Consider the following 25266-nt stretch of genomic DNA (forward strand, 5'->3'; position numbering starts at 1 on the left):
TTAATATGAAAATTGCCCTTTGACTGGAGGGTGTCACAGCAGTCTGTCTACCAGCCCAAGGTGAAGATATTAAGGTCCAATTCCATCAGCAAAGGAATATGGCAGTAATATTGGAATGCATGCTGAAAATACTAAATCAGTGGCACCGTTCTGTCTGGGCAAAACATGTTTAGTCAAGAATGCTATACCATTGAGCAGTTAAGATGTGTCAAAAGTTCAGGACTCTTCACAGTCCAGACTACCTCAGTATTTCTGTCATGTCTGTTGCACTCAGAGTGTGATCTTTCTTGGTACTGTAATTAATGTTTTGCTGTTTGATGCTTTACTACTTTTTGAAGTTGCTTTTTTCAAATAGTGGTCTGCCTTCCTTGTACTTCAAGGTATTAAAATCAATACTGCTTTAACTGATGAGATAAAGGAGACACCTAAAATGAGTTAATCTCTAAATATGCTTTGTTCTTCAAGCAGAATCTAAATATCTTAAATATTTTTTAAGAATCCTAAGAGGAAGAAAAAAAATGTACTTTTAATATTTGCTAGCATGGTAGGTACAGCAATCAATATTGTATTTCTTGTAGAAAAAAACAAGAAATGGATATACTATAATAGATACAGTACTGTTAGACACTGTATGTAGATAGACTTGCATCTTGATCTGTTAAGCTGTTTGGTGCCTCATTTATTCCTTTTGAAATGCGAGACTAATAGTTAGGATTAAGCAGCAAGAAGTGCTGTATGTTTATTAATCTCTTAGAATTTTTTAATTTTTTGAATAGTCCTTTTAAAGATAGATACTATGTCCAGTTTTTAAAACTGATAGCTTCCATTCTGTTTCTGCACTCACGTGCAATTAAACTGCTCAGTGTGTTAAGTGCTTTACTGGAGAAGGTATCAGTGGATCTGCAGCTATTCAAATGGCAACAAACACTGTGCTGAGGGGAGAGCCTTTGTTTTCCCATTTGTAAAAACTTCGTAGTGGTGGGCTCTGCCTTGTTTTTTTCACGGGGGGGTGTCAGGAAAGGAAGCTAGTAGGAGGCGCTTCAGGTTGCTGCACTCTTGTGGGAGGGCTGTTACTGTCTCCAGGAGAACATTTATTTCAGATGAAATGTACAATTAATTACTGTTTAAAATTGTCTTTGCTTTTTTTGTAACTCAAGGCAACTTCAAACCTGACCTTGAATTGCTATAACCAAGTCAAACTGTGTTGGGAAGCCACAGCTGACTTGGAGCTGTTTTTCGTAACTTAGGTTTGGATGTCACTGGTTCATTATGGGCATACAAGTAAAAGTCTTATGTTGTGGGAGAAGAAGGATACTCATGCTAGCCCTTGTGTATTCTTGTGTTTGGCCATTTATTAAGTATCAGTATGAGTCTATGTTGATAACACAAAATTCAGACAATGCTAAATAATGTTACTGTATTAATTGTCAAAAAATTATTTAGCAATATATGGTAACTGATTAATTTTATCATCTTAAAAAGATAAATATATGTTGTATGTTAAAAATGTAATACAAACCTGTACTGTTTTTAGAAGAAGAATCATAACTTATAAATGTCCATTGACGTTGAATTGTCAAACTAATTTTTAAAAGAAATTTTCATGTTCTAAAACTATCATTGTTTTCATTGCTTTCAATTAAATGTCAAATAGTTTCAATATTGTTTCTCTTAAATATCAATTAAATGTTTTATATTTAAAACATTTACAGAAAATTGAATTTTTCTGATAGTGTTTATGTTTAAAAGAATGTGTATTATTATGAAATACTCCTGGAAGATAATTATAACATGTCAGACAACAGCTCATGCATCCTTACTGGAAAGTTCATATTTTTCAAATCTTCTATTATGATGTTACAGGATTTTTTCCACCCTTTAGAATGTCATATTATCATTGGGTTTGATAGTGGCAGCTTCTCATTATATAATGATTAGCTTGAGCTTTGCCATATATTTCCACCAATTCTGCCTTTAAATCCCTTGTGACTTGAATTTTTGAAGAAAACATTAAAAAAAATCATAATTTATGAACAAATATGCATGTTAAGCTTCAGATTTTTGTTTAGCTTTTGTGTGTGCAGGCAGAATTTTTTCAGAATCATGCTTGATGCAATGAGTAACAAACTACTTAATCTGTTATCTGTGATGTGTTTGTGGACACTCATGGTAAAGTACTGTGACATCTCTACATTCTGTGCTGCAATCCAGACATGCTTATTTCTCTATCCTTCTTTCTGCCTGAGTTTTCTTTGATGCTGTAGCCCCTCAACACAATAAAATGTATTTGTGTTTAGATAAGAAGAATCCCAGAGGGCATCATAGATTAATCTTGTTCCAAATATGTTAGTTAATAATAAAATATGGGAAAACACTGAGAAATATTACCTGGAGATGCAGAAAATTCAAAGGTTTTGTAATTTGATGCTGTGCTGAAAGGAATAAAAACTTAAGCCTAGTGCTGAAGTCTACTTCAGCCATAGCCAAATTTTTGTCAGGTGATTCCTCAAAATTTAGCTGTTAGTTTGAGATGTTAATGCATACAGCTGTTTCTTTGCTCCCTTGCTGTTGATTAATGTCCTTGTAATCAGACGTAGCAGTATGGGATGTGTGACCCATTTGCAGCCCAGTGCCCTGGCATAACTTGCCAATAAAAAGTTTCTGCTGAAGATTTTGTCAAGACCTCCCATGTGTGGTGGTTTGATGTTGGCTAAATGCCAGGTATCTACCAAGTCTCTCTATCACTTCCCACCCTTTCCCCTTGTTTTCTCAACAGGGCAAAGAGGGGAAAGAAAATAAGATAGACCAACCCTTGTGGGTAAAACAGAAGCAGTTTTAATATAAGCAAAGAAGCGAAGGTCCATGCGCGGAAGCAAAAAAGAAGAAAACAGATTTATTCTCCCCTTCCCATGAAGAAGTGCTGTCAGGCCTTCTCAGGAGCAGGGCTCCCATACACGTAGTTGTTGCCTCAGAGGACCAAGGGTGACCCCACCCCCTTCCTCCTTTCTCCCAGCTTTATACTGAGCAGACGTCACATGGTCTGGAATATCCCTTTGGTCAGTTGGGGTCAGCTGTCCTGGCTGTGTCCCCTCCCAAGATCTTGCCCACCCCGTCCCACTGGGGGGGAAAATGTTGGAAGGAGCCTTGGTGCTGTGTAAGCACTGCTCAGCAGTAGCCACACCACTAGGGTGCTATCAACACCCTGCCAGCTCACAGCATAAAACATAGCACTGTGAGTGCTGGTATAGGGGAAAACCAATTCCAGGTCAGCCAGACCCAGTACACCATGTTTCAGGTGCATGCTATCCTCTGTTATAACAGGAATAGTAATCTACAGCTGCAGATCAGGGAAAGATAGCTGAGAAAGAACTGCACAGTAACTGAGATGCAGTGACCTTCAGGAATCTGAATTTGGTAGTAGTACAATTTGACACACTTGTGTGTAAACAGAAAATATCTTTCAGGAGATGCAAAAAAATCTAACTGTAATGTTTTAGATTGCATTAATTTGCACAAAATGTGATATGTATATTACTCAGATTATACCATAAAAAGTTTTATTATCCACTAATTTCTCTATATTATTATACTTTTAAAACAAATATATGGCAACTATGTCTTCTCCTGTGTTGTTCTTTTTTTTTTTTGGCCACAACAATTTTTGATGTCAGATCTATCCTCTGTTCTGCATTCTTTTCTTCCTGTTTTTTTAAGCTGAGCAACTTGTGGAATCTAGTTCCATATTAAAAAAATAATTGTCTCTATTTTTGCATTTTAAAAGTATCTACCTTGTACTTCATGAATGAGGAGCTGATACAGGCTTCAGTCTTTGAAGACTTGGGTCTGAAAGTGAGACACTCCTGGACTATTGGTTATTATCAAAGGGGATTCAGATCATAATACTTCTAAGACCTTTATTGTAGCTGTTCCTACTGTTCTGGTAATATTTTTTAAAGTGTACAAATAACATGTAATAGAAGAAGTTATTTATTTGTAGCTTTAAGGTACATTTGAGGTTCATTTTGCTCATGTACAAGTGTGGCTAAATTATAATGGTGTCTGTCAAAATAACAACCATATATCTAATTCATTTTCCAGAAAAGAATATCCCCCTCAACTTCAGAAAGTAGAAGCGGACCACATTAGGTTACCACGGTCTCAAGGAGTGGGTAAGTTATATTTAGAGTTCTTATTTCTTTTAAGCAGAATGATTTTTTTTGAATACCTGCTTTGGGTGGGTGTGTTGTCAGACTTTGTGTAACCTTTAGTATATCTATTTACATCCTTATGTTACTGTAGATTTATACAAGTTTGTGCATGAAGGGAGGATTTTGCACTTTCTGACAGACTTGAACATGTTCACTCAGGTTATAATTAATTTTAATTAGGCTTCAGTAATTTTAAAAACAACTGAAATTGGGAAGATTTAGAATCATCGAATTGTTGGAGATGGAACAGATCTCTGGAGAACATCTAGTCTGAGCCCAAGCCCCCAGCTTGTTCTTGAATTATCGATGAGGAACTTCTGTAGCACTGTTAGTATGTGCAGAATATAACATGGTAATAATACTTGACACAAAGTACATTCATGCACTAAAATAGCAAATAGAAGAGACAGCATCAGCACTGCTCTGTGCCTCAACAGAAATATGCTTTTATATCATTAGTTAGGGACCACTGATAGAGATGAAATAGAGAAAATACATTTTACTTTGACAAAGGCGTGGAAATTGTGGAATTGGAAAAGAAAAATCTCTGTCATTGAACTTTGTCAGTACAGATACAGTCTGTAAACCTGCTATTCAGCTGCTTAGCCATCTACACTGGCCAGTTATTCTACTGTGCCTTCTTCAGGTTAATGTTAAGTAGAACTTTATCAGTTCTATGCAAAAGTAAGGTAACGTAGAAAAAACCTACCTATTATTGTTTCTTTTTTGAAAATGAGTAATTCTTAGGATGTTTGTGAGACTATCAGTATGTATATTGAAAAAGTGCAAAAAAAAAAAAAAAAAACCCACCACCAAAAAAACCACCCCAAAACAGACTTAAAAAGTTCCAATATGGAGATTGCAATTAAACTGGGGAGTATAAATAGCACTTCTACATTAAACTGAATTAAGCACTCTTGTACAACATACTGCACTTCTAAAAAGAAAATCTCACTCAGTACATTGTTAATTTATGGGTTTCTTTGTTCCTATACTCTCTGAGTATTTAAATGAGTGCCCCAGTATAAAGCAGGATATGGCAGTATAGTTCACTGTACTGCTGAGTCTTGTGTTGAAGGAGTAAATCCTAATTACACGGAGCATTTGCAATTATTCTAAATGCATTCACCAGCGGTCCTTCAGTGAAAATTACCATCAGTGTAATCTAGCAGATCCCCTCCTATTGTTGGTGGCAGTTGCTCCATTCTAGTTGTGGTGAAGTTAGTACAGATTTTTAAGTCCAAAGCCTCCTCCAAAGATACTAAGCTACAAATTGTCACCAAGAGACAGTGAAATTGTATTAATAAAAGAACATTTTCAAAGTTACTTTAGGGAATTTTTTCTTATTCATACAACAGATCATGAGACACTTGAAGCAATGTAGCTTGTTGGATGTTTAAAAAGGTGTTTATGTTTAGTTCAAGTTAATGTATGTGAAAAAATAAGTTGATCATAATCTTAACAGCATATGAGTAGACATTTCCTTTTAACAGTCTCGCATTTTTTTTTCCTCCTAGACAGTATAATGGAGAACACAGAAGAGTCAGAATCCGAATCAGAATCTGAAATTAAGAGAAAGGTGCAACAAAAACGTCACTGCAATTCATATCAATCTGACTTGGCTCTATCTTCTGCTACAAAAAAATGTTTATCTCAGTTAAAGGTGGGTTAGATTTTAAAAACATGTAAACTTCTGTTTAACTTTAAAAGTTGATGCATATTTGAAAAACAGACTTTGTCGTAAAATAATGTTCTAAAAATCCTTAAGAGTTGGGAGAAAGATTTACATAATTAATTTTTTTTTAAATGTTATGATATATTTAAGTGTTAATATTGATACTAGCTATGAAGTATTTATTTTCTGATTTGAACAAACAGATGCTGCACTGGCAAGCAGAAGAACCTGTATTTAAATTGATAACTGATTGGTTGCTAGAAATAATTTTGGTTTGCTGCCTGTAAAATAGAGGAACAATATTTTACTCTTTGATAGATTTATTTTTTTTTTTTAAATTTTTTTTTAGCATCATGATTTTCTGTAGTCAGAACAATAAAGATCGAGGTACTGCAAAGATGCAAGTACTTACTAAGTTGCTTTCTTGCACATGGCATTCTCTGGTCTAGATGCAGCCAACCAGGATGTTTCATTTGACATTTTTGTGAATATCTAATGTAAGATATTTTGGAAATTCTTGGAAGGTTTTCCATATTTCTTCCCAGGTTACTGTAGAAGATTCATAATGCCCACATACAGGTTGCACTGTATGACTAGCAACGCAAAACTTCCTGTAAGGAGATCTTGCTTTTAAAAAAAAAAAAAAAGTACATGTATGATTATGTCATCAGCTTGCGTTTGCTACTGTGTATTAGAAAGTAAATCAGACTGTATTTCTTTGTTAGGATGAGACACTTGGTACTACTATTATGCATTTCTATTACATAATTAATTAATACAATATTACTTGGAAATTTTAATAGCTGAGGTTTTGAGCTACATATGATATCTATATAGATATGAGCTATACAAGCTAAGTAATGAAGTAACAAAACAGTTAAAAACAAAACAAAAGACATTACAGTTCTGTGGGTTTTGTTTTAGTCCTTACATTGGTAATGTTCATGTTTCTTTAAAGAAATAAAATATTCATTGCAGCCTACCTTATTATCCTGTCAGGTAAGGGACAAAAGTAGAAAACAGTCTTCTAAATTGAAACAGGCATTGAAGGAAACAGCTGAAAAATAAATAGAATCTTGTCACTGCCTTCATAAAACAATTTTCACTCTGTAGACCTAACAAATGTCGTCTTTTAATACATAAAGTTTCTTCATTACAAATCACATGAATTAGCGTGAGAGGAAGGAAAGCAGCCTCATTGTTTCTAACTGGACTGTGAACTGTGTAGGCCATTTGCAGTAACTCCTAGCTCTAACTAGAAGACTCCGTGTACAGGTAGGTAGAAGTGAGGTGTGCTTTTCAGCATATTCCTGCCGATTACAAAGCCATGGTACTGACTTACACACTTATATTGTATATACACGGAAAGTGAGTGCTGGAGCTGCATGTAGAAGCATCAGCAACATAGTGTCCTTGAGCCAGATTGCATGTAGCTAAAACAAGCTGTTCTCTGTCTCCCCGGTAAAAAAGCAACAGACTTGATTACATTGTTCTAGGGGTGTGATTTCATTTCCAGGGCCATTAGTCAGATTGTACTTGTAAACTCTATTTAATAATTACATCTGGTACTTTTTCTCATGCATATCTTAGAAATCTGTGAAGTTGAAAACACCAGCAGTCATGAATGGAAACCAGTTACTTTTTTTCTTTGGTGTGTGGTTGAAGTAGAGAGGTGCATTTACTCTGTACTTAAGGTCCTACAGGTGCAGTTGGTAGCTTTTGCTATTTTAATGTCTGATTGAAGTTCTTCAATGTGATTACCAGTATCTGTAAAAACTACATCCTATAACTGAGCACTGAGGCACAACACTTTTTTGTGTCACTTGCTACCTTATCCCACCACTCAGATTTTAAAGGTCTGATACATTTTATACAGTGGGATTTTTTTGCATCTGTTTCACTATGGTTTGTGTAGCTCTGTTAAATTTTGTTAAAATAATTTATTCTCACTGTATGACTTCTGTCTTCACATTTGTTTTTAAAAATGATTGAAGATTCCACACCCGAGGAAGTCCTCTTTATTGGAAAGGTGTTTGTGGCTGGGAGTGAGAGGGTGTAAATTGTGATAGCTATGTTTTGATAATAGGTTCAAAACATTTTTGGTGGGATGTAGGAATTTTTTAGCTTCAGTAGTTCACAGTACAGTGGTTATGTCATTTGAGCTCAGTGTTCCAGGAGACAATAACATACATTGAATTTCAGTTCTAGAGGTGTTCTGTATCCAACTCAGTACATATACACTGCTTTATGTTAGTATTTAATCCCTTAGACTTACAAGTCTAGATTCTGCACTTGTGATAGGTAATTAGGTGGGACCTAGTATGTATTAGTGAAGCAAAACACATCTCTACAGTAATAGGATATATTTTTCCTTGTAGCCCCTGCTTTCCTCTTGAAAGTTTGGGGAACTCCTTTTCCTCAAGTCCTGTTTTCTATTCTGAGATACTGGACTCTAGAGCAGTGTACATACTTTTTCCTTTTATATTCCATCCCCCCCCGCCCCCCTTTATTTCCCTCTTTTGAGGAGTGATTTTTGTGCATGCTTCACAAGGCTGTTAAAATATATCTTGGGAGGACAAATGAACTTCATGACCTAGCAGGTTGCTTCTAGTCCTCTTTAACATTGCTCTGTGAATCCTTATAGTCCTCTTTAACATTGCTCTGTGAATCCTTAGGTTACTTTATTTTTCTCCAATGAGACTATCAGAAATGGTGTAACTGGACATTATTTTTCATGGATATATATATCTGAATGTTGTTCAACCTTTTATGTATAGAAAGAGGCAAGAAGGAAAATGTGAATTGTCCAACACCAATCACTTTAAAAATTGCTACAAAAGACATTTATTTCTGCTAGAACATTTTTCATTTTCTTAAATGAAAAAAATCAAATGTATTTTAATGTTTGCTTTATCTGTTTACTGTAATTGCTAACATAGTATTGTCAGTCTTCATTGTGAAAAGAATTTAAATGCAAGATTTGGAAATGGTATCTTTATACTTACATGATTACTGGTTTTATGTGTGTTTTCCCTCTAGCTTTTGGAACAAATTGATTATTCTACTGATTGCCCAAATTGTGGGCGGGCAAATGAAAATCAAACCAAATGCCGACATTGTGAAAGTGCTTCTCTAAAGGATTTGCAAAGAGTCTCCAGACAAACTGTGACATTAAATGAGTCTGTGGGACCTTTATCACGCTCTTCAATACATCAGAATTCAACAGGGCAAAAATCTTCAGGTACAGGGTTCAACACAAAGAAGTTTTATAGTTCTGCTGTTGGGAAGGGTCCGACAGATATTCTACTGAGTAATGAAGTTGTAGGACATTCCATGTTAAGACAGAATGGAAAAGTTGGTCTTATAACTGGGACAAAAAATCCTAAACTTACGGGAAGCTTAAGACAGAGGAGTTCAAGACCATCTGAACTAAATGATCCAAGTAAGTGCCTTTTTATGAATACAGCCATAAACTGGAAACCCAAAATACTGTGTAATGAAGGAATTGTCCTTGCAGGTTTACATTACTGATTTTTGCATGGAGGTTTTTTTGTGGATGTGTTCTTGGGGAAGAGGGACAGACCTTTTTATAATTTCCTTTTCATATACTGAGATATTCTCTGAGAAAGATGAACATTGGGGAAAACAAAAATTATTTCATGAAACTTTTTTAGTGATTTTTTTTTTTAAGACATACTTTATAATTTTAAAAAAGAATTATTAGCAGCATTCCATCATACATTTTCCCAAAGGGAAAGACAGTCTTTGATTTTTATATTTTTTCCCTTTTTCCTTTTGAGCTATGCATTTATTTAAATTTCATAATTTATAAAATGTTAATTTTTTGTGCTTTCTCTGCGTAAAGTGAATTTATAAGCAGGAAGGAACTGGAGTTTGGGAAATTACATTTCTAATTCCTTGCTTAGTTTACTGGACCATGTTGTCTTACTGATTTGAACAACTTAAATCATAACTTCCCTTACATTTTTTCTTAAATTGTATTATTCACTGTCAGTTCTTTGTAGAATCATAGAGTGGTTTGGATTGGAAGGGACCTTAAAGATCATGTAGTTCCAACCGCCTGCCATGGGCAGGGACACCTCCCACTAGCCCAGGTTGCTCAAAGCCCCGTCCAGCCTGGCCTTGAACACTGCCAGGGAGGGGGCAGCCACAGCTTCTCTGGGAAACCTGTGCCGGTGCCTCACCACCCTCACAGTAAGAATTCTTGATTGAACCAAGAAATGTATGGCTTCACTTTTGTGTCTAGAGGTAGATTAATAATACCGATCTTGTATAGTTATTTGTGAGAAATTAAAAATGAGGGAGAGAGTGCCTGCAAGCAGATTCCAAGTAAACATTAATAAAAGCATAAAATAATGATAAATGTGAAGTGTTTTTTGGCACTGTAAGACAATGACATATATTTATTTTCAAGCAATAGCTTAAAAGTAATTTCTGTTACATAGAAATGTAGTGGTTGAGAATTTACTATTTTCTGTTTAGTTGTCTTGTCTAGTGATGATGATGATGAGGAGGATAGTGGCAGCACTAGGAGAATGGAAAGCATTTCACCTCGTCCTGCAGATTCAGCCCGCTCCTCCCCAGCTCCTTCTACAGGAAAGGTGGAAGCAGCATTAAAGGAAAACAGTTGTGGAATAGAACAGAGAATAGGTAGTATAACAACAGATACAGAAATTGCAGTCACACTACCAAGAAAAGCAAGAATGAAAGATCAGGTAATATTTAATGCTTTGTTTAAAGAAAACAAAAATTAAATCATAGTTGGAAAATGTAAAGGCTTGTTTTGCATTGTTAGAATTTGACTCTATTTGATTGCTTTTCTTATTTAGCAGCTCAAGTAGTATCTCTGCTTACATAATACTGGAAACATAAGAAAATGCATTCATTATATTTTTTCAAGCATTCATAATGGTTTGAATTAACGCTTTTAACATAGATGCTTCTGTGTTGAATGTATACTCTTTGAGACTGGGCAAGGTTTCTCTGTGAAACTGAAGGGCCTCTTTAGTTTGTGGAAGAATGTCAGTACCAGCTGTTGCCAGGTAAGACTTTGGACATACAAAGTTAAACATGAAAACGGGATACTGGAAGCAGTAGTAGCCCTTTAAAATTAAAATACTTTGACAACTGTCCCAAGTAATAGTACTTATTTTAAGGATTTCATGGTGGGGCTTTGTTTTTTAGTTGAGTACCATTGCAAGAATTGGATAAACAAAGACAAAAAATGCAGCATGAACAGATTCCTTAAATGCTGTCAAAGGGGACAGATTTCACAGTATGTTAAAAACCACTTAAATAGTGAGCCATTAATAAGAATAAATTCCCTGTGGCAATTGGTGTTTAATTAATAGTGCTAATTAACACCATTCTTGGGTCACCTGTCCAGTTTCACTATTTTTTTACTTCAACAAGAGTATCTGATCAGATTTCAACCTGCAGTCTCAAATACTTTCTGTTTTCTGAGTTAGAAGCTGAAGTGAAGATGCCAAAACATTTGTCCTATGTTGAGATTCAGAAGCCAATATTCTAGTACCGTAATTGATGAAATTATGGATGTTTATAATGTGGTGTATGATTAGTCAGCACTATGATAGTACTGAGTATAAAGCTGTGAACCTTTAGTCTACAATAAAGCTGTGGGGATAAAACCTTGAATGATAAAATAGTTTTGAATTTCAGTTATTCTGGCGTTATGTGCTGGATTAATTGAAAGTGTTGCCTTGTGAAGGCACTTGTGTCTAAGACTTCTGAAACTCTCCCTAATGTTTTCCTTTGTGTATCCATATGTTCCTGTTGACTAGTCTTTAAGAACCAGTTGTAATGTTGGAAATTAACTACGTATTTTAGACAAATGTAGAAAAGAGTTTGCTTTTGAAAACAAAGTAAACTTTTTTAAAGAAGGAAATTTAATACAAAATTTGCACTGATTCAAGGAAACTACCAAGAATTGCAGGTATCACCGTGTTCTTGTCAGATATGATAAAGAAGCTTTTGTTCACTTGTTTTTCTCTCAAAATATTTTTTTTACTGAAAAGGATACTTACTTATAGCACCGCTTTAATGTTTACTGTTTTACTGTTTGTCTGTGATTTGAGTTTTGAGCTTTTGACAGTATTCAGCTAGTCCAGCAGACATAAATGAAAAGCTGTCTTCGGCAAGAGTCCTGGGAAAATATTTTAATTACAGAGATTTAGAATCTCTGCCTTTTCTACTGTATTTAAAAGAAGCATCCAAACATATATTTTGAATTATGGCCAAAATATTCTAGTGATTAGGGTCTTCAAAATAGTTGTAGAGATTTAGTCTTACTAGAAATATTGAATCCCTTAAATTTTTTTTGGTGGGAATTTAATTGTATTTTGTAACCCCAAACAATGTTTATTAATGAACACCTATATGAAGGAGTATAAACACCAAAGACAAGACTAGGGTACAAAAAGTGGTTCAACAAAGTAGAGCAGTATAAGCAATACAACAAATAAATATATTTAAACTGATGGTTATCAGCCATCTTTCTTTAATTTTAATAGGTTTTTGTAAGATTGTCCTGTTAGTAGACAGGTGACTTCATTGAGATTACAGCTTCAGTCAGTAGCTAGATACTTCCTTGAACTGGAACGAAACTCTACATGGCCTTCTCTTGCTATTTAGTCTCGGACCCTGGAACTTATCTTAAAAAAATGTTAATAATTTTGTAGAGTTGCTTTAAGGAATTCTGATTTGGTTTATTTATATTTCTTGAAGATTCTACTCCTGCTAATGTGATGCACTGTACTTCAGTAATTATTCAGCATTTTCAGTCACCAAAAGCTTGGATGAATAAAAACTGAAATTAAAAACCAATATACGTTGTGGTGCTTTAACAGCATTAGTGTTTTTATATAAATAAATAAAATATATGAAAAATAACTTTTTTGCCAAGCTGTACAGTGGTTCAAAATTACAAAAGTTAAATTGGTTTTAGCAATTTTAGAAGCATTATTTGTGGTTTAGAAATGTTAACAAACTGTCTGCAAGTGTTTACAGTTTGTTGGTTTCTTTAATCTAGCAATATTAATGTCTTCAGGTGTTCCAAAAAGTCCTTTAGAGAGCTTCTACCTTCTGTATATGGTTGAGGTCAATGCTATAGTAAGTAATTCTGATGACCAACAGAAAAGTAGTCATTAGTTTTTAACGAGTTTGTTTTAGCAATAAATCTTAGTGAGACATTCTGAAACCTTGAAAATTGCTTTTCAGTTTGGGAACATTGTGTCTAACACTCCAATCAAACGTCGTAAAGTTATTTCTCAAGAGATTGTAACTGAGGCTGTACCTCTAAATTATCAAAATTCCTGTGAAAGTGTCATTCTGAACTGTCGAAGTATACGAATAGGAACACTACGAAGAATGGTAGTGGAACCTGTGATTGTAAGTAAACTTGTTATTTGACAAATCTCCTTTCAGTTTTTGATGGACATTGTTATTTTCATACTTAAACAACATACTGCTCCACAGACAAAGGCAAAATATTAAGTCTATCTCTAATTTCAGAGGCTGTGATTACTAAATAATCCTAAAGTACTATTACGTAGTAACGCATATGATCTCTGGTGTTTTAATAAAACATTGTGCCTGCAGAAACCTTGAAAACCCTGTTTGCTTGGTTGGACACAGCTTACAGATAGCAGCGAGGTGTTCTTTCCACTTCCCTGCAAAACACTGTTGCTTGATTTGTTTAAATACTAATACTGATAGATGACATTCTCTTTTGAAGAATTTTTTTTCCCCCTATAATTTTTGGTATTTTTCAGAGTATTTTAAACCTTTTTGAAAATGGAGTACTTAGGAGAGATCTTAAGTTTCAACAATCAATATGACTGAGATGCTGAATAGTAAAGAACATAATTGCTTCCTTGAGTTGTGCTAAAATGTACACTTTGGTTTTTAAAAAAATAAACATGTAACATTTTTATTTTAAAATTTTAATTATTTAAGTACTTACTCAATAGAAATAGGTTTACTAACAGTTAAAAGGTATTAAGTCAGTTTTGGTTTGGAGGTGATGTGAAATCTTATTCTTGTGTTGTTTTCCACAGTTTTGCCTGGATTATATTAAAATACGCCTAGAAAGTCAAGAAGGTGAGTACATCTTTCATTTTATGTTAGTACTCTATATATATCATTTGAATGAAGTACCTTTGTCAAGGGTATTAACAAGTGAATCATAATGAAATGTTGATGGTGGTTTTGTTATGTAAGTAATAAATTATACTGGATGCCTGTAGTCAGAGAAGAGTTTAAAAAAAACCTGAGAGTATAAATTTGACTTTGAACTGCATGGTGAATAAAAACCAAAATGTGATTTTTGCATTATTCTCACCTTCTACTGACAGAAAGAATGTCCACAGGTAGCAGGAATTAGCAATTTGTGGTGTGCATGCAGCTGGATTTAGTTCTTCCTCCTCTTCGTTCTAGTTGAAGAGCTGTAGATACTCTGGTGGTGATTGGCGAAGGTAGTCTTGAAAATGATTAACAAAAAAAACAAAAGGCAAACAAAATACTTTTAATAGTTCTTGTATTTCAGATGCGTAAGTAGATAGTAAAAACTGTACAGGTGTCTTAGAACTTTCCTTTCTATATCTTCCTTGAAAATTTTTTCATCTCTAGCCTGTAATTTGTATATTTCGTGTTGCTGACAGAAATAACGGTGCCCTAATTTAGGAAATGGTGAGCTTACAACTATTGCTCTTATTTCCTTTGTTTTCTTTTGTAGGGTTTTGCTTTGGGACTGAAAAGTAGCTTTGCTTCCTTTGGCTAAGTTTAGGTTTCCATGAAGATGTCCTACTGAATTTTGCCTCTTGTTACTTGTAAAAGAGAGCTATTGTATTTTGTCATTATTATATGCAAAAAGGTGTCTCACAACCTGTAAAGATAAGTGTAGCTTTTGCTCACTCAAGCATTTAAGTTTTTGAGCATCTAAAATACAGATGCATAGAAACTACCAGTTTTCATGCAATAAATGAGTTTATAAAAAAACACTAAAAAGCTTAGTAAAATTTGTAGACAATGTCTTATCAATTTTTAGTCAAAACAGCTGCATGATGGAATGAGTTCCATGGGACTTGACCCCTCAATAGCATAAAAAGGGTGACTCACTAAATGCTGTATTTATTGGAACATTTAGCATGTCTCCAGTTCATTTTTTTGAGTTTTGCATCTGGAGGAAGATGGGTGTATTCCCAGCTAGCTCCATTCTATTAACTTCATAATCATAGCATGAGTTGTTTTAATACAAGTGATGGTATTGAAATAAAAATGATACCTAATATATGTATTTTCTTTAGATTGATTACAAGTGATGCTTTTTCAGGGAAGGACAAATGCTTTGAATAGCTGTAGAAACAGCAGTAACTGTCCTGCCTTGAGCTTGTTTTTGCATGCATATGTCAAGTTTTAAAAATTCTCTCTTTATCCCATGTCATTTTTCTGCAACTCCCAACTGGTGTTTCAAGAAAACAGCTTTCTCTTTCCAACATGTAAACAACTATTGACATTGCCTTTAATGCATAAGTCTGTCTTATGTCAATGTGACAGGAAGTACTGTTCACAGGTTAAGGCATTTATGGTGAAATGTATTATAAGATGCCAGTCTCAATACAAAAAGGATGAGTATAATTTAAATTTTCATCTGAAGAGCAGATAGTCTTCCTCCCACACGAAATTCAGTATACTTCATCTCAGTGCAAACACAGTTAGAAGGATTCAGAGTTCCCTTTAAACACCAGCTAGCTCATGTTTTGGCAAGGATCTTCTATCTAGACAGCATTAGGAGGACCTGCATGCCTCAGTTAAATATGTTCGATCTGGTTTTAAGTTGAGATTGTCATTACTACAGTCTGCCTCTGAAAGTGGGAAGTTAGGTAAAATGAATTAAGGAAAGTGTTTTCATTTAGGAAGGAGAAAACCGATCTATTACTATAGAGGCTAACATACTATAGGCTAGCCTTGTAAAGCTACTTCACTGTTTGTTTTAAACAAAAAGGAGAGAAGACTCTAGGAGTCATGCATAAATCTTAATTTAGTTACTAGCTTCTTTTTTTCCTGTGTAAGTCCCTAGGGAGATAAAGGAGATTGAGTACAAAAGGAGATGGACTATTTAGATCCATGTAGCATATTTCTGCCGTGCTTCCTGTTGGGAAGGCAAACTACTTTTCTGAGCAGTAAATGCTGCCCAGTCGGCTTGAAAGGAAGCATGTTGTTGCTGCAGCCTGACTCAGAGCTGGGCTGCTTCTTCCTCAGCTAGTGGGGTTGGGGGTGTTGGAGGTTTAGAAAGAAAGGAGAGCTGCTCTGCTCCACAGAAGCTGTGGTTGGCCACCGCTTCCAGTCAGCAGCTAGTGGATACTTTGCTTTTGGTAAGTGCCCTGTCTTCACAAGCAGCAGACTCTCTTTCTGGCAGGCACAGGGCTGTGAATCCAGTTGCTAGCAAGAGAGAAGGATGTATAGAGTGACTGCTAAATTGGCTGCTCTCAATGCCAAGAGAAGGATGTCAGAGGGGCACGGAAGGGAGGCACTCCGTCCATGAACAATAAGACTCAGATACTACTAAAGTAGAAAGTAATGATATGTCTGTCTGTTTTTTCTTTTAAAATTACTCATCATATGGTTTTCTGCTATTATGTTCAGGGTGATGCAAATTAAACTCTTTAGGTGGTAACTGTTTTATTAATTTTTACTCATCATCTGTCTGGTCATGAAATACTAGAATTTAACTCAAGGAAAGCCTTAGTCTTTTCAGGAATTTCCTGCAGTATCTCCTTCCTTTTACAGGGAAAGAAGGAGGAGACAAACTTCTTGCATTGATTTTAATTTATTAGAAGGACTTTGTCTTGACTCCATATCTCCTTCTATCCCGTCTATGTGTTGTCCCTTACATAAGGGGATATAGTTTCTGTGGTGGAGGCTGCCATCAAGCATGTGTGGAAGCTGTCACTAACTAAAGTTTAAGTGACTATCATTAACCACTTTGCTGATCTGGAAACAATTACTGGCACTGAACTTCTGGGTCCTTTCACCAGATTTGAAGAACTTTGACTTTACACATTTTTCCTTCTGTTTTTATAATTCAGTAAAACCTGTAAAATACTCAACTTTGATATCAGCAGCATCAGATACAGTGTTAAAAAATTGCCATGTTGTTGACATTTCTCTTTGGTAGTAAATTGAGAGCAGTACCTTATTTCCCTCAGGCAATCAGGTCATTTCTCTGCATGTGTTTATTCTCCTTTTCATTTTTAAAGTTATTTTTCATAAGGGAGCTTGGTCAAAGATAAAGCTACAAAGAAAGTTTTACAAACCTTTTCTAAAGTGTGTCATAGCAGTGCTTGGAAATTTAAAACAGTGGAAATGATGTTTTTTCTGTGGACTAGAGTTGGTGAGAAGAAAACAGTTTGTTTCTAATTACTTTCCTGACAGGTGACAGTGGAGTTCAGTTCATCTTTTAAGATATTAACAGACATCACTTCCTGGATATGTGTTAATATCAAACTTTTAAAAAAACTTTTTAAAAAGTTAATGAGCACATACTGATTTCTTGTTAAAGACAATGGGGAAATTGTAAAAGAAACTTTCATACTTTTACTGTAATTTAATATAATGTCATTATTTTCTCCTAGAAACAGAAAGTGATATCCGAGAGATTAACCTGAAAACTTCAGAACTTACCAAATGTGAATGGTGTAGTGTCCGAAAATTACCAGTAGTTTTCCTACAAACATTACCCTCAACCTGTAGTAGCCTGAGAGACCAACTGAAAATGAGTAAAGATAATGTCTGGTACGAATGTAAAGGAGACAGTAAGTAAAACAATTTTAGTCTATTCACTTTAAATTGTGTTTTAGTGTTTTAGGTCATGACTGAGTGCAGTAAAGACTAAAACTGGCATCACTGGCTGGGGCAGGTGTAGTGTTTTTTCCAGACACTGTCACATCCCCAGGTTGATGAGGCATGTAGCTTGGCAAAACTGTAGTCTTCTGTTTGTCCAGACACATGCTAGTTACAACATTTATTCAGTTTAGTATAAATTTTGTCACTAATATTTGTACTGAATGAAAGCAAGTTGGTTGGTTTGGCTTTTGTATATGGACGTTTACATTTATATGACAGCTTTTCGTATACTTCTGCTTTCTGTGCTGTTCTGCTTACAGGCCTTAGTTTCAATACAAATTGTTGTCTGAGTTGTCTTGAGGTTTTTTTTTCCTGTATGCTTTTAATGATGTTGTGATGTAGACAAATACCTGCTTGGAAAACAAGTGGATTGTCTTCATGTGTCTTAAAATTAATTTTAATTTCAATGTAATTTTCTTCAAGGGTCTAGCATCTTAATATGCACACTGGTTTTTAAATTAGCATAGAGCCCTCTTCCCCTTAAATAGACCTTTTTTTTAGGTTAAATTTTGTGGTTATTTGTACTTATACTCAGCTTCATTGATGCATTCAAATGGAGGAAGAATGCTTTCAATAATCTCAGAATTGTGTGCTTCCGATGTGTCATACTGTTCTAATAACCTCATCCACCTCCTATAAAAAGTGTGAGCTGTAAGGAGTATTCTAATTACAAAAGTAATTGCAGAGTATGAGGGAGAGCTAGAGACAATCCTGAGAGCAGGCATTAGATCACAGGTGTTCACAGGTGAAAAAAGGAAAAGCTTCCTGAGCTGTTCAGATAAGAAATGCTTCCCTTTTCATGTGTCCAGGCTTTATCTCCCTAGCTTTTCCCTCTGAGGCTGTGTCACTGAGGTAGTTTTGCACGCACCTGCTTTTTGCTTTAACATAGTTGCTATTTGCTTTGTGAGCAACTGAATTACTTTAAGCCCATAGCTGGGTAAGCAATAATGTGTAGATGCTTAGTTCCCAAAAGGGGAACACCCAAAATTGTTAGACACCTAAATTCTGTGTGTGGAATTGGAAAATACGCTTCTGAAGAATTATTTTTTACAACAGTCAGCATGTCAAGTTAAGAATAACCAAAAGGTAATGTCTGTGTCTGAAACTCTTCTCTTACAGAAAAACAGGTCTGTGCAGCTCTGAGTTAGGCAGCTACGTGAGACTGAGATTTGCAGCCTGAATTCTATTCCTGTGTCTGACTGACTAAATAATTGCTCTTAGTCCAACTTCCTGCTTTTTATTTTTCAGAAGATGTGAGCGGGTGTTATTTGTACAATAGCTGATTGATCCTACTCACATTCTCCAACTTTGGTAAAGGTGTAGGCTGACTTGTTGAAGCTAAGCCGCTGTACCAAAAGAAATACAAGATTTATTAGAGCTATCAAGAGTAAATGTGAGAGAGCACCTGACAGTATTCTGTTTGCAGAATGTTCACTGAGGACAGAGGTTTTATTTTGTTTGTTACAGGACCTGAGGGCAGGGCTTTGCTCTTCTAGGTGGTGAGATCCCTTTACCTGTGTAAGGAGATGAAAGTTTTGATTACTGTGACATTTTAAATTCCTTTCCTTATTCAGATGCATACTTTTTAGAAATGGAAACTAGTTGCCAGTGGATTGGAGATCCTTTAGAGATTTCAGTTTCTATGGTAACAGAAATCTGATCAGAGAAGAATAACTCTTTTCTTTTGTGAAATTGCCATTACAGGTTTTTGTATTTACGTACCCAACAACACGTGCCTAGAATCAGTAAGAGTAGTTTGAACGTTGTGCTTCTAATATGTGATACACAGTTTGTATCCACTTTTTAAAAAAGCATCATGCTTATTTTCCCATTTAAGTCTGGAAACAGTTGTCTCAAAAATGTACTTTTTTTTCCCCTTAGTATTCTATTCAGTTTTGTTTCTAAGCAATGGTTTAAGTTTTTCATCCTGCTTGCTAGCTACCCCAAGTTCAAGTAGTATTGTTTTCAACCTGTCACTGTTTCTGAGAATCTCTATTGTCTGAAAGAGTTGACATGTAGATGTCAGTGCTGTTTATCCATGGAAGAGTGATTCTTATAGAATGTTTTAATTAAAAGGAGGAGAATCTCTGGGCTTATATACTGTAGTGACTTTCATATGTAAAGTTTTCAAAAAGCAATCATGTTTTATAGTATACCGTTCTGGGATCAGGACAGACCATGAATCTACCTGAGTCATGGGGTCTCATTTACTGTTTCTTGTTTAATTCAGTATATGTTGTCTTAGTTTGTTCTTTTTGTGGTTTGTTTTGTTGTTGGTTTTTTTTTTTTTTTAATTATCATTTTACAGTCACATCTATTTGTAAGTAGGGGAAAACCAGGCTGAAATCTTTTAAAATAAAATACTGTGTAGATGGTGAAGGGGTTAAGTAGATGAAAGCCATTTTTATAACAAACATTGAGACCACAAAAGCCCAAAACAGTTCCCCTTTTCTAATAAATTTCCACAGATTAATATATCTTCACTGATTTTTGAGACAGCTGCTCTAGACTTCTTAGTGTTGACTTGAGAGAAATTAGGGCATGGTGTTTCCCAGTATAGAGAGGAAATTACACTGAATTCTGGAAATGTATTGAAACAATAGGATAGAAACCATAATAAGAAAAAGAGAGGGTATTGATTATATAGTCTTACTGTCAGTACGCAAAGAAGCTGTTATTTCAAAATGTTTTGGCTTTGCATTCAGTATCTTTTAAAAATTTATCAGCTGTAATAACATTTCTAGATGAGGGCAGAAATTGTATGCATTCTTTTTTCAAATGTAGGTAGATGGATTTTGTAGTTAATCCTTCAGTCTGTCTACATACAGGTTTATTACTGCTTGTATGTATTGTCAGTGGTCCGTCCATGTGTTGGCCTGTGATTCTTTGAAATCTGTTTATAATTGCTACATACTTTGTTTCTAAATGAATACTTTTATATCTGCTTTTTTGTAGGTCAAGAAGAACAATACATCATTTTGATTTTTGAAACTGGTCTTGATCCTCATGCAAACTCAGTATTTGAAAAAATAATTACTGACATTGGTATTAGAAATAATATTTCTGATTTCTTCGTGAAAATTTCTTTTGAAGAAGCCAATGGCAGGCTTGTTGCATTTACTAAGTGCTTGGAAGACAATTCCAAAGGAAGTCCATCTCACAGAGAAAACAAAATCAAAAATGTAATTATGTTTTGTTTTAGAACAAAGTCATTACATTATCTGGGTTTCAGATACACTGAAGATACTGTGCTAGTCACTAGACCAAAAAAAAATCCCAACAACTTCTGCTGGCTTTTATCTCAGGATTCCTAGACTAGTCCATGGTGGGTTAAAATGCTATGGGAAATAGTGCATTCACAATACTTTTTAGTGTGTTCAGTTTGATCATAAGGTTATACAATGGTCCACAAGTAACATTGTCATTTAAAAATTATTAAGGGATGAGAAATTTATAGTATAACTAGACAGCATAATTGTTTCCAAATTAATCTACTGGTAAAATTATATTATATCAAACCAGAAATTAAGTTGCAATGTTGTAGTTAAATTTGATTAATGATTTCTTTAACCAAAACTACCTCTTAAATAATTTGAAAGTTTTGTGGCTCTGTAAGAAGTGAGTACAGACCTAAGTGTAATAAATTAACTAGGAAAGGTAAAAAAAAAAAACAACTTGAAGTCCTTCTCGAGAGCAATGGATATTACACAGCTGCACTTCACAATGCTCTATTACCTTTTTGACAGATTTGAGCGCAGTATGCAAATTAATATTGACTTTATTCTTGTAAGGTTCCTTCTGAGACCAAAATGCAGCAGCGCAATAAACAGTTACCATATTTTGATGATGATGAAGAAATTGGAGAACCACATACAGTATTTATTGGTCCTATAGAAAAGTAAGATACTTATCTTTGCCATCTAACAATTTTCTGAGTTTTTTGACATTTCATATTTATTATTGAATGTATTTTTCTTTTCAGGTTGATAGTTTACCCACCTCCTCCAGCTAAAGGTGGTATTTCTGTGACCAATGAAGACCTCCATTGTCTAAATGAAGGAGAATTTTTAAATGATGTTATTATCGATTTTTATTTAAAGTAAGTTTTATTTCAGATCAGTTTTCAGTTATCTTCTACTCTGAAACTTAAAAAGTTCTAGCATTAAAAATTCATAGGTCAGTTGATAATTCTTGGTCTGCTAACTATTTATAGCTCTAATTTTAAAAGTTGTATTGTGTTTTTACAAGAAATTTTAGTTCCATTCCTATCCAGCTTGACAGTGACATTGTCCTCACTTGGAGAAAAGGTTCTTTAAAATTTCATAGCATCTAAAGGGAAATTTTAACTGCAATGGAAAAAAAAAAAAAAGGGCATTTTTAAGTTCGGTTATTCTTTCCAGAGTATTTGTGTTCTCTAGAATTTAATTTGTTTTGATTAACATAATAAATAATTTTTTTTGTGTCACTGGTACTGTTGATGTTAGGAACATATTAAATTGTGATACGCTGCTGTGTTTATGCTACATAAAAGGTGCATGTGTATAATTTTCAGGCTATTAAAATATTTTAGAGGTGAATAGAAAATTAGTGTATCACTCTGGGAGTGTTTGGAAATTTAGTGTCTCAGTTACAAAATACGTGTATTTCCTAGGTAAGTCATATGTAACAAACTAATTGAAAATCTTTTGTTGTGTCATGGTATAAAATTAAATACAACAACAGCAGAACAAGCTGTTGATTGAGCAGAGTACTTATTACCTTGAAATACTGACACAGATATTGCATTAATGAGTTTCTGTGGTTGGTTAGAGGCTGCAGCTATTCAGTGGGGAGGTAGCACTGTTGGCAGTCCTTTTTACTCTGCTGGTAAATACTTCTGTTAATTTTTCTTCTTTTTTTTTTTTTTAACCAGGTATTTGGTACTTGAAAAACTGAAAAAAGAAGATGCTGATAGAATACATGTGTTCAGTTCATTCTTCTATAAACGCCTTAATCAAAGAGAAAGAAGAAATATTCATGAAACTTCAAACCTTTCGTAAGTCTGTTGATAAGTTAGTTTTACAAAGACCTAAGTACATTGAAGAACAGATGTTTCATGCAGATAAAATCCCTATAGACAATATTATGATACCAGCAGAACTCTAGGAACCATTCAGACCTATAACAAATGTAGAATATAGCTTGAAAAATCTTAAGAAGCCGTTAAGGTGAAAATATCTTGAAGTGCAGACTTTCCATTAAAATAAGCCATCGTGCAAATCGTGTTTTGGTTTCTTCTTGCAGAATACAACAAAGACGACATGGGCGAGTAAAAACATGGACACGGCATGTTGACATTTTTGAGAAAGATTTCATTTTTGTTCCCCTTAATGAAGCGTAAGTAAACATATGTTTTTATTGCGTTTACATGGTAAAGCCTTAAGCTTCATAATTCTAAAATTGAAAGTTAAATTATTGTGTGAATTGAAAAATGAGAGAATAAATGTCTTTTTCCAGGTGATAAAAACAAAATAGTAATGTAAGTTCTGTAAGCGCATGGCTGTAGTATTAGAAGTATTAGACAATATAAAGACTGAGCAAAAATGAAGTCTTCTGAGTACTTCTTTCTAGGTTTTACATGGTTCTCTGGAGTTCTTCCTTCTAAGCTTTTGTTGTTGATAACTTTTGGATTTACCTTTTTCAGTCCTTACTTTTTCTTCTAATGAGATCTCTTTGCTATAGATGAGATCATCCTCTAGATGCAGTAAACCTATATCAGAAGAAAATGTAATTGAAAATCTCTGCTGCCCTGTGGTGGGAGTTTTATTCTTTTTCTTAATATCCTTTTGTCCTGTTACTTTTCTTGGGTCCTGAAACAGACTGTTAGTACTCTAGTGGTTGTTAAGGACTTATAATGATGTTTGCTTTCCTTAAGATCAGAGCAAGTTGTCACCAACACAGTTTTAGATTCCACGAAAAGAATCTAACCAATCCTTAAGCCAAATTACTTAGGAAAGTTAAACTCTACTGCATTTTGAAAATATATGATAAAAGCATAAATAAAGTAAGGGCAGAGAGACAGAATTGTAACTGTCTTATCATAGGCATTCCTAACTGACCTTTTGAAAAGTCAAAGAATAGGTGGTGGGTGGGTTTTTTTTTTCTTTAGTTAAAAGCTCTTAAGAGAAACTTATCTAGGTACTGTGCCATTGTGCAGTTGGAGGAGGCTTTTTGAGTTTTCTTTTCCCACCTCCTCCCCAGCTGAATTCTGAGGCTAGCTGTAGAGAGGCAGTTATGGGGTAATTGACCATAGGTCTGTCTTTGTTGTGAAGTCGTAAGTAAATCCCTGAGAAAGCTGTTCACAAGCACTGACTTCAGAATCTGAGATGCTGTGATTTCTGTACAGCCATGGGAAGACAGCCAGTTTGTAGGTGATGAAAGTAACTTGTGTAAGAGATTCATCCTGTCCAATGCAGACTTCATCCTTGCCATTGCTCTCCCCTAAAGTTTTAAGTGCCAGAACACTGAAGTGTCTGTCACTTAAATTTTAGTTGCCTGAGAGCTTGTTACATAATTTACTTTTCACCATCCTCTCATGTCATTCACACATCCATATTGGTTATGCACAGGAGAAATGACACTGGTCATGCTACAAATATCAGGCAGTGTGACTTAGAAGTCACCTGAAAATGAAAAGAAATATTTCTGTGGTTTAACAAGAACTAGTTATAGTGCAAGTAACTTAGCACATAGTTGTTTTCACTGCCTTGTTCATTCACTGTTAAGCAACTAAAGCAGTGTCTGTTTACCTTAGCAAGTAGTGCATCTCAGTAGGAGTGAATTTGGAGAACCAACCAGTTTGTACAGAAGGCATAATCATGTATGTGTGGGGGATTTTGCTTTGGACTATCTTGGTCTCATGGACTCATCCAGTAGTGGTGATTAGAGCATGAAAAGTCTACTTTTGGTGTACATCTTTTATCTAGAAATGGTTGTGTTCACCCTTTCTGGAACTGTCCTTCACTGTGATCTGAAACTTGGTAAGTGGTGATAGTAAGACATTTGTCTGCAAAAGTGGCTTCCTGCCATGATCAGTAAGAACATCTCAGAGCAGAAAAAAACAAGTATTCAGGAAGATGAGAAAGTGCTGGTTTGGGTTTGGTTTTTATTGTTGTTTTTGACCTGCTTTCTGACAAAGCATAAATTAGATCTTCCGTATTTCTTTCTTTTAATTTATTGTAATAAGCTGCTAGTATTTTTCTTGTATGTACCTTGCTATTCTCTCTCACTTCGAACATGTCACTTCCACTTTCCCCATCTCCCAAAACCTAGAATTAGGTTTTGAGGAACAAAAAGCTGAACTATTTGGGGGGAGGTGCTAACATATTTAGGAAAGAATCAGTGGCTTGACTATGAAATAATCCCATTAGGATAAGTTATTGGTATTTCAGGACAGAGAGG

General features: G+C 34.9%; 1 protein-coding gene across 2 annotated transcripts in view; it reads left to right on the forward strand.

The window, feature by feature from the left end:
• The window catches only part of SENP6 (SUMO specific peptidase 6), a 91852-nt gene that overhangs the window by 52414 nt on the left and 14172 nt on the right, over positions 1-25266 (forward strand). For both annotated transcript variants that reach the window (XM_026844434.1, XM_026844435.1), the window contains 12 exons: positions 4099-4169; positions 5726-5871; positions 8923-9325; positions 10387-10619; positions 13141-13311; positions 13980-14022; positions 17556-17735; positions 20782-21008; positions 21618-21724; positions 21809-21925; positions 22739-22861; positions 23110-23202. In XM_026844434.1, the coding sequence (XP_026700235.1) occupies positions 4099-4169; positions 5726-5871; positions 8923-9325; positions 10387-10619; positions 13141-13311; positions 13980-14022; positions 17556-17735; positions 20782-21008; positions 21618-21724; positions 21809-21925; positions 22739-22861; positions 23110-23202 (1914 nt within the window). The remainder of the gene's footprint in view (positions 1-4098; positions 4170-5725; positions 5872-8922; positions 9326-10386; positions 10620-13140; positions 13312-13979; positions 14023-17555; positions 17736-20781; positions 21009-21617; positions 21725-21808; positions 21926-22738; positions 22862-23109; positions 23203-25266) is intronic.

The sequence above is a fragment of the Athene cunicularia genome (genome assembly GCF_003259725.1).
Source record: "Athene cunicularia isolate RWA chromosome 3 unlocalized genomic scaffold, athCun1 chr3_part1, whole genome shotgun sequence".
Taxonomy (NCBI): Eukaryota; Metazoa; Chordata; class Aves; order Strigiformes; family Strigidae; genus Athene; species Athene cunicularia.